We start from the raw sequence: 10,067 nt of genomic DNA on the forward strand, positions 1-10,067 counted from the left end.
AAAAAAAAAAAGAAGCTCTAAAAAGAGGGAAAAACCTGTGCATTTGATGGTCCACTGTTTTCATGTCAGTACTGATGAGCAATTATCAGCAACTCTCTTGTCATTTAGACTTGACATTTCTTCTTATGGATCAACAGAGGAAGAATGTAACTTCCCTTCCACTGATTAATCCTTTGAAAAAGGACTGTTCAAATTTTTGTGATCTCTCATGAATTAATAGGGTTGAACAAGCCTAGCCTGTTGGTATCCAAGGTGACAAGAAAGTAGTTAGATATATAGATTCTATATTAAAAAAACGTAAATTGAAAAGGAGTAACTGTTTGCCTGAGATTAATCTTCATGGGATGTCTTATGCCATTATTCTGTGATGTCAAAACATTGGATCAAATCAGTTGGGAGTTCAAATATGTCACAAGCATGGAAGCAAGAATCAATTGGTTACTAGATAGAGATATGATGACAATTGCCTGTTTTCTTAAACAAATGAAAACTACATCCATGAATAATTTGAAATCGTGTTGAATTTAGTATAAATAAAAATTACTAGAGTTTGTTTAAATAAGCACCATGTATCTTGTGCTAATCTCTTCGACTTATTTCCAGTCCAATTTTTCTGCAGAAATCTTACCAGAAGATCATAGCAGACTGACTTTTAATTCAGTGATCGTGTTTGCTGTCAGCCTTCTCCCTCCAAATGTCTTCCTATGTATCAAGAAATATGAGCTATGAGAACAGACAAAACGCTTCAGTTATTTTCAAGTAACTGGAGACATTTTTGGAAGTGGAACTACAGGTACCTTTTCTGATTGAAGAGATTGGTTTAAAACCTTGTGTGAAGCATCCATGAACAGTTTCAATCTTTAAAAGAAGCTGAGTTCCGTATAACCACTTGAAAATGGCAAAAGCTCTTCAATGTCTACTTGAGCGCTAGAGCAATTCATGTTCTGTATTCGGCTATGATTAATCGACTCGACTTCTGCTGTAAAAATGCTAGAAACCGGTCTATGATCAGAGAACCTCGACTCTCCACGAACGTAAGAGAGCTGGTTGAGGCCTCTTCCATACCATAAGATACGATCGCACCTGCGAATTCAGACACTGCAATCAGCTTCACATGTCAGGTTAATAATAAGGTTAATACATTCCAAGCTATTATTTGGAGAATTGGCAGATCTTATTTGTAACCATGCAGGTGTTCGACGTTTCTCTTTAAGGTTCATGTCATCTCCAGTGTAGCGGTCTGAGTTGTTGGAGTACTTGTATGTGGGAGGGAAGTATATTTTTCCTTCATTCCAACCCTGGAAGACTCGGCCTGATCTTTGCTCTATCCGAAGCTGCATCAATTGGAGAAAAAGATATACAGATAAGTGATTCTTGATCACATGAAATATTCTTTGAAATGCCTTTTATGTAGATAGAGTAGACTGAAAGACGAAGCTCGAATAGAAACATGAAGTCATGTATGCTGTTGAGATTATTGCCTGGCTACCTGATCTTTTTCCAACAGTGCTTTCCAGTTACGCATCTCGACAAGAGCCTTCGCGGAGCGATATGAAAGAGCAATTCGGTAATTTAGATCTCCGAGCCAAATGATTCGACTGATCAGAACAAGAGCAGAAGAAATATATGTCATTTTTGCAACATAATCAAGTATTTCTTTTACTGACTGGATAGGAGACAGGCTTACTCATGCTCAGGGATGGTTTCAGGTGATCTCTCATCACAAAACCCCTGAACCGGAGGGAACCTGGTCTTCCTCAGGATCTCCATGACATCAGAGTTCCTCCGCAGCTCATCACCATCCTTCTGCCCAGAACTCAAATGGCTGCAGATGAAGCAGAAGCTTGTTTGGTGCAAAGACATGCTAATCGAAATCGAACCCTGGAAGAAACAGGTTTAAGAATCCTCCAAGTAATGTGCTGTTCATGCGTTTCATGAAAGGATCACTTGCAGCTGGCATGATGCATGACCAACACAAAGACAGGTATTTTATTTGCATATGAGGACCAGGAATTGCTTTCATTTCTGCTCACTATATATATGTATAACACTATGAAATTGTGGAATAGCTAAATCAACATTTGAGAAATATACAACAAAATCCAACAAAACCTCATCGTCTCTTACCTTGTTCCCAAGATAACCCATCAATCCTCTACCAACGCAAGAGACCTTCAAGTTCCTTATGCTATCTCTCGTGTCTCCTCTCACCCAAATGGTGAGAAATATTCCCACCATCTGCTTGCTCGCCACTAAGCAATACCTGGAATAGCCACACAGGTACAACTTTTGAGATCGATCATCAGAATCGGATGTCTATAATGAAGAAGACAATTCCTTGTGTTCTAATATATGAGTTCTTATATTTATTTTGATGAAATTAACTCTGAATTCTCAGATAGCAGATGGAACTTTCTTGGCCTCCGAGGTGTTACCTCGAATGCCCTGCTCTCTCCCTGTCCTCTATCGAGGAGGAAGCTCCGAAGCCATACGACACCGGCGAGCAGTATGCGGTTGTGCCAGGTGAGTAATCCCCACTAATATTCTCGTCATCAGATGACCCGCCCCATCGATAGTTGGGGTCGTAGTCACTCGGCCTGTTTGCGAAAATGACCCGATCACAGACACTGTGCCGACGATCCAGCCTTGGCTGTGGAGCCAGAATATCTCCATCGATTCTCAAGCTTCGACTCAAGGACTGGAAGGAACGACGGTGGAACAAGTTCCTTTGCCTCATCGATGCGCCCTCGAAGTCATCATCCAGCTCCACAACTGGGTTGGGAAGAGGGGAAGGTGTTCGGTAGCTGCCGCTGCTGCTATTGCCCGGAAGATTGTTCAGTGCCTTCCTGATGAGAGCTATCCATTTCTTCGCAGGTGCATTATCCTCTGTTCCGAGAACGTTTCCCGCACTGAGAGGTACAATTTCCTGAAACCTGAGATGCCCAAAGAAACAACTTCACTTCACAGGGTGCTTTGATCATCCCCACCTTTGAGCTACTCAAGTACGAGGAAGATGCACAAGGTTGAGGCACGTACCCCAGGACATATATGTCTGCGGCAGGTGAGGTGTGGAGCCAATCATCAAGGTTCAGATTACTCGGTGGGGATTTCCCACCTACATTCCATGTTGCTGCAAAGATCCTAGCCCGGGAATAGAGGTAAGCAGTTTACAGTTGCATTTCATACTCGAAGATCGTTTGCTCTGTTACTAGTTCTAAGGTACCTGTAGTGGAGAGTTTCTGTGACTTCAGCTGCATCAAGATCGATCTTTCCTCGTCGAGCTTGATCTCGGTTCTTCCTGGACAACCTCTCTGAGGACATGAAGCAAAAAATTTGAGTGACACAAGGAGGAAGAATGTGAAGCGAGAAGGACGATTCAGAGCAAGCTGTGAAAGGGAACAGAAGAGAAGAAAGCAACTGTTTTCGTGTGGTACAAAGCTGCTAGACTGAGAGGGTGGGGGGTTGTGGAGGGTACTGTTTAACCTATTTTGCTTTTCTTGACAGAGTGTGCTTCCGTCCCGGTGATGCTGCCCCGCCATTCCTCACCACCTCCTGAAAAGAACACACACATCAAAGAAAAAGAAGAAGAAAGCAAGGCTGTGTTTTGCATGCATTAGTGTGCATCAATCAGGCCCATGATCTTGGAAATTTGGACACCATCTTTTTCTTTTGCTGTATGCGGAGAGAGCAATTGACAGTGATCAGACAATAAGCAGAGAACCCAACGAGACATTTTTCATGTCCTTGTAACATGAAATGAGCAGAAATAGAACAGAACCAAAGAACACAATAGCAGAAGTGAAAGAGTGACCTGAGGCAGACATCTACCTCTACCAAAATCATCCGAACGCAAGTCCTGAGCTTTGCTCTTGATGTTGAACCATCTTCTGACAAAGGACTTGGACCATGAAAGCTGCTCTCAAGCCCACGAAAGGAGGAAAAGAAGAAGAAAAAGAGTAAGAATCAGTAATCCATGGAGCTCGGTGGCTAAGAAGGTAACACATTGATTCAAAACCCTTCGAAACAAACCCTGCTTTTCTTTGAAGTCCCATCTTTCATTGTTTCAGAATGGCCTCATGCAGCTGAACAAATGCTTGGCTACAGCTCTTCAGGCATCAAAAAGGAATGAAATGCGGTAAGCGTAATCTTTTGGTTGGAGTGATATTGTTGCCTCCCAAAGAAGAACAGAATCAAGAAAAAGAAGCCATTCTATTGGATGCTTCCAGAGAAGCAGTTAGCAAAGCAGAAATCTTGATGGAAAACAAAGAAACAGATTCCTTACTTCCCTCCCGATCTACTTAGGAGTTAATTCCAGCATCTAGCAAGCCCGAAAGAAGGAGACAAGATCACTGCCAGATTTGGTTTAGGAAAAGAAAATAAAAATGTGATCTTTTCCTCTTCCCCCAGATGGGTTTTGGTGTGGTGACTCAAAGAAAGAAAGAAAGAAAGAAAGAAGCAAGCGAAGAAACAGGGATTTGAGAAGATTGGATTTTGGAGAGGAAGAAGAGTGCAGAAACAGCTAAGAGAAAGTAGGAGAACGAGAATGGATGAAGGCAAAGAGAGGGAGGGAGCACTCTCTTCTTCAAATCCTTGCTCCTAGGAGTTGATTAAAGTATCCAATTGCAAGAGAATAAAGTGTACACAGAGGCCGCCCATCTCCTCTCTCTCTCTCTCTCTCTCTCTCTCTCTCTCTCTCTCATGGCTTTCTACTCCAAAATCCAAGACCATACCATAACAGGGAATGCAAGCAAAATTTTGTTATAAAGCAATAAAATCCAAAATAGAAACAAATAAGATAACAACATAAAAAATAGCTGCTAGAACTGCTGCCAGGCCCCAGGCACCATTTAGAATCTTCCTCCCCCACACCAACTGCCCGCGGTCAGTTTGCTGTACCTCTTCTCCCTTTGCTTCTTCCCACGAGGCAAGTGAAGGGAAGAAGAAAAAGAAAAGGAAACAGCTGATAAAAAGATACATGGGGGGGAGTGGGGAGATTGAGATCTTGCGTTCTTCAACTTTCAAAATGTTCTTGTGTTTATTTTGTTTGTGATTTTGTGTGGTTGCATGAACACTGGTGTGGGGAAGAGACATGCTTTTCATTTTTTTTTTTCTTTGATTTCTTTTCTTTCGATTGACACTTCCTTGTGGGTCTTCAAGGTGTTGGTTGCTAAATGGTCTGCGGCACGGGGAACGATCGGGGCTCATCTTTGCGTTCTTGTTTCCATTTTGGCATGGGGAAGGAAGAGTTGGGGCTTTTCTAGGGGCTTGCAAGAGCATAGGACTTGTTGGAAATGCTTGGGCATGGCTTTTGAGTGGTTTGCAACCATAGTGGGGATTGGATGAGAAGGAGATTGGTCTGCAAGATCTTGGGCAACGGGGGAGTCTTGAGGTTTGGATCTTGGCTCTCAGCCTAGTGGTGTGTTTGGAGTCCATTCCTCGCAGGCCTTTGTTGTCTTTGTGTTATGTGACGTACTTGCCTTGGGTCAAGAATAATTGCTTGGATCTGTGCCTCTCTTTGGAACTCTCACCTCTTTAACTCTACCAGCTACTTGGTTGGATGCAGCATTCTGTTCTCATGGAAGCTGCCTCTTGACATGGCTCACGAGGTTTGTTCGTTCTTGATGGTGGAAGAAACACATCCAAAAGGCTGGATTTACTGGTGACCAAAGGGATAAAATGCTGATCATCATTCTCGTTGCGGAAGAAGCGTCGGAAGAAAGCCAGGTGAGGCAATCAAATGGAAATGATTCCTTTCGGACTGACCATGCCATGTGTCTGAGAAAGTGCACGACCAACTTTCCTTGTTCCACCAAAGAAGAATAAGAAGAAGAAGAAGAAGAAGACCAGCAAGGACTTTACTAGATTTCCTAGTTTCTGCTGAATTCAAACCTTGGTCAAGGCGGTGTCCGAGCATATGACTCACTCAGGTAATTCTGATAGTACAACAACACACAGCGAATGGAGTCTTCTTCTCAGAAAATATGTAATCACATTTTATTATATCTGTAGAATGCCTTCTGTAGAAGAGTGGATGAACTCTTTATTGGCTTGCGACTCCCAACCATTCAAACTCCTTTGGCAGTCTCGAGTTCACAGAAAGAGACCGATTTAGTGATGGAGCACAGCAGTAGACTGACTCTACGATGGGAGCATAGAAACACTTTCATTCATGGAAGCCTATCTAATCACCCATGTCCATGTCCTTCCTTTAGTAGAATGGGAATCCCTAGCACTAACTGTATCGAAGCGAAGCTTCTCCTTGTATTCTTATGTGGACAATTCAGATCCTCAAAGACAATCCAACCAAAAGCCGTAAAAAACGGGTGTACGGTGACGTGGCGGTCGTCCCTCCTCTATCAGTTTGCCAACTGGACTCGAAAAAACATAGCCATCTGTCTGCCATTCACATCAGATCGATTTCATGTTCGATGACTTGGCATTTCCTTTTTCTTCTTCGTGTGTTCATTCGTTCATTCATTTCACGAGGGGCAGAACAAATGGTCGGTAATGCTTTGGTTTGGAGGAAGCGGAGGCCAGAGGAAAAGATGCAGTGGGTGAATGAAGGATGACACGAGGACGAAGTGTGGTTGGCTCCCCTACTAACGAGTGCGCTTGTGGATCGGATGAGGCAACCCACGTTTCCACCGATCGTCACCCGGTGCGAGTCTCGCGTTGACCTCCTGATGGCATTTAAAGAGAACACCCTCCGAAGCTTGATTCGACTGCACGTTGGACTTCCGATCACCGTTTCAAGAAGCCATTGCTGCTCTTTTCTATTCGATCATGCAATTGCAATCTTGGCTGGGATTCCACAATCTCCATTAACACATCTGTAACTAGCTGAAAGAACCTGACTGACTGCAATGTGGAAGTCTCATGGCACAATGACATGCTCCATCAATCAAGCACTAAGCCGAGCCGATGAGAAATGGTATTTGACTGGCCCATATCATTTACGACTTTGATTTTTCTCATAGCTCAGGTATTTTACTTTCTTTCATGCTATTAGATTCTATCTAATATATTGTATCCATGAAAAGGCTACTCAACGTGGTGATGATACAATATGATGAAGCGAATCGGCGAAGTCATGGAAGGACAACAAATCATACAGTCAAAGGAGATGTTGGGGAGGCCGTACTTTGGGCAAAGAATCTACTCTTCTCTTTTGCTTTCTTATCTCTGAGGCCTCATGAGTTCTTGCTCAGCTTTCGCTCCTTGAAGGGTTTCTACTCCCAGTCCTGGCCTTTTTCTCGACGTCGTCGTCCTCGAGTCTCTCCGCTTTGAAAAGTGCATGTATCTCTGTCCAAAGTACATTTGGAACCATCTGTTGGTCTACAAGTATGGTCTGGGTAGATCGCAACAGTGATCTCCTTTCTCTTTGTTCCAAGATACACCATTTCCTCCTCACTCCTCTCGTGGACCACCCAAGTGGAAAGGACGGGGGGTCCAACTTCCATGATCGTCCTTTGGTCACTGGATTTGACAGTCGCTGTCGAGCACAACTGCGACCATGAGGGTTGGCTTTTATGCCTCTGCTCTTGCTTGAGAACTTCTTGTGGGTTGCAGCAGCACGAGGGTTCTGCACTGCAAGCTTCTCCTCCTTCGCTTCGGGTTTTGTTTAGCTTCATCGCTGCCATGCGTCGAAGTGTTGGGTCGGACGTTTTGGATTATGTGAAGTAGGTGTCCTCCGTGCCAATACGAGTTGTTGGCTTCTTTCTGTCAGATGATTGAGATCACTGCTCGACCATGGTCTGCTTTCTGAGTGGCGATCCATGGTGGCCATAACTCGGCTGACATTATCAATGGCCACGAGGCAAACAGATCATGAGGTTTCGCAAACCTGAATCCTTGAATCAGAAATATTTCAGATGCACAACTTTTGACTTGAGACGCTGCTGGCTCTGTCGAACTGATGACATCCCAGGAATCCCAGCTGAAGGAGAACTTTGCTGTAAATCCATCGTAGCACTACTTCTTTGGATCATATGATCTTTGGATATAGAGGAATGGCTTTAAACAAAAAGATGATAATAGCAAGGAGACAAAACAAAAGGAATTGGATAATTCAAGAACACGTTTATAGCCACCACCATTGCTTGTTTCAGCTGAAGGAGACATCGAGCATGCCCACAAATTCCTTTTTGCTGCCGAATTTGGTGGTAAGTGGAAGGGATCTGCAAATCGCCTCAGGTTTTGTTGCTAACACTCGATGATCCATGAAAAGGAAAAAGTGAAGCTTTTATAAAGCATTGCAACGTATGCGATGAGCAGGAATCGATCTCCCCTCTCGAACACCCTCATACTTATCTCCTCCTCCTTTCTTTTGGGTCTTACGAATCAAGCTTATGCATCGTTGGCAAAAATCCATACTTGGCTGTGGAAATTTACGCATTCAAATGCATGAAACTTCATCACAAACCTACAAGGAATCGTGAATTGCGTGTCCTTCGACTGTTCCAGATTCCCGATTCTTCTCACGTATCGCACATTGATCGACATGAGAACCAACATATCCTGCAAAGTTTAGTCCTTCGGTTGCATATGGAGCAATGTGAGTTCCCCCCAATCCATGGTGAATGAAAGGAGGAGGGATACGGCTAATTCTGTGAGAGGTTACACTGAGAGAGACGAAAAGCATGAACTGTGTCGATGTTACCTTGATGAATCGGGATGGATGCCTCTTTCCCAGCTTCCATCGGTTCATTTCCAAGATCAGGTCCCAGATTGATCGAATCTTCTCTACTGCAACAAGAGGCCCAACCTTAGTGCCCATATAATATAATTGGGCCTGATGGCCGATATGTCGGCCCAATACTAAATGGCATTATGTATGAAATATTTACATATCAGTCCTCGTACAGTTTAAAATAACGTAATTTATTCTTCAAATTTTATTGTTATGGCGTGAAATATGAAATCGACAGGGATTAAAATGAAAATGTTCTGCCATTGGAGCCCTATATATACTCTCGCGCGGTCCCGATCCGACTCCGTCACCGTGATGCATCCTTCGGTCCATCCTCGCGCCCCAGAATTCTCCGTTCCCGCCATCTGCTGATCCCCTGAGCGTTTGTTATCAAGGGCTTCAAGGATTGCGCACCAGCCCTCATCGTAATCTCGTTTTAGATCAGCCGGCAGACTAGTTTTTCCCGTTTGCTCTTATGCTTTTCGGATTCTGTCGTTGTTCTAGGGTTTGCCAGAATAAATTCAACAAATGTTCTCGGATTTCGATTTCCTACACTGTGGATTGGATTAGTGTATGATATGATTGGATTACTAGGGTTCTGTCGATACAACCGGTTCTGGTTCTAAAGGGCGATCGTAGTCTCAGGGTTTAGGCTTTAAGGGCTGGTAATGTTCTTGGAAAGCGGAATGAAGGAGAAGGGGGTGTATAAGCTTGTTGCTTCATTTCCATCTTTGCTGATCTAGATAGGCTGTTACTTTTGTTTGCTGTAACTGGGAGGAGTCTTCATCGATGAAATTAACTTATCAGCCGCTGACAAAAGTTCACATGAGCATATTGGGCAGGACTCGTAACTTAAAAAAGTCGGCGGCTCTTTCCTTTTGCATTGAGCGTACTTTCGTGAGGGTATGAGAGGTATTTTTAGCAGTGCGTTCCATTTTCAACAGTCTTTTTCTTATCCATGTGGAATATTTTAGAGGTTTGCAACTATACCTTATAAATAGGTTATCTCCTCCTTTTCTTTTGCATTAGTAATATGTACAAGCTACCAGCTTAAAATTCTTTTCAAGTGGTCTTACAGAAACAGAGGAAGGCAACTACAATGCAGTAGAGATCCTACATCTGATAGGTTTAAGAAGTTTAATGATACTATCTTTGAGGAACTCAGGCATTTTTTGCTCATCATTGTAGTTTTGGTATTTTTAGTCCATTGTGGTAGAATTAGAGGTTAGCATTATAAGCTTAGGAAGTTGAAATGTGTGTCTTATTCATTGTCATCCAACAATAGTTTTCATTGTCATCTGACGACCATTAGCAAAAAAAATTTGGCCCTAATAAATTCTACCATTTACCTTCTCATGTACAATAGCATCCACAACCT

General features: G+C 43.2%; 1 protein-coding gene across 1 annotated transcript; it reads right to left on the bottom strand.

Annotated features, from left to right (window-relative positions):
- Positions 1–806: 806 nt before the first annotated feature.
- LOC135620432 (type I inositol polyphosphate 5-phosphatase 4-like) lies at positions 807–9,054 on the bottom strand. Its single transcript, XM_065123357.1, has 11 exons — positions 8,971–9,054; positions 3,829–3,913; positions 3,484–3,552; positions 3,224–3,311; positions 3,037–3,141; positions 2,436–2,933; positions 2,128–2,263; positions 1,688–1,881; positions 1,490–1,598; positions 1,186–1,334; positions 807–1,083 (listed from the first exon to the last, which is right to left on the bottom strand). The coding sequence occupies exons 1-11, from the start codon at positions 9,052–9,054 to the stop codon at positions 861–863; spliced, it is 1,740 nt and encodes a 579-aa protein (XP_064979429.1). The 3' UTR covers positions 807–860.
- Between the last annotated feature and the right edge of the window lie 1,013 nt (positions 9,055–10,067).

Source organism: Musa acuminata, chromosome BXJ2-8, assembly GCF_036884655.1.
Source record: "Musa acuminata AAA Group cultivar baxijiao chromosome BXJ2-8, Cavendish_Baxijiao_AAA, whole genome shotgun sequence".
Classification (NCBI taxonomy): domain Eukaryota; kingdom Viridiplantae; phylum Streptophyta; class Magnoliopsida; order Zingiberales; family Musaceae; genus Musa; species Musa acuminata.

Coding starts and splice junctions, on each gene's coding strand:
- LOC135620432 (XM_065123357.1), bottom strand. CDS start 9,054: ATGGCGGGAACGGAGAATTCTGGGGCGCGAGGATGGACCGAAGGATGC. Junction 2,934..3,036: donor GCAGACATATATGTCCTGGG/GTACGTGCCTCA, acceptor TGGGCATCTCAG/GTTTCAGGAAATTGTACCTC. Junction 1,599..1,687: donor GAAACCATCCCTGAGCATGA/GTAAGCCTGTCT, acceptor TGTTCTGATCAG/TCGAATCATTTGGCTCGGAG.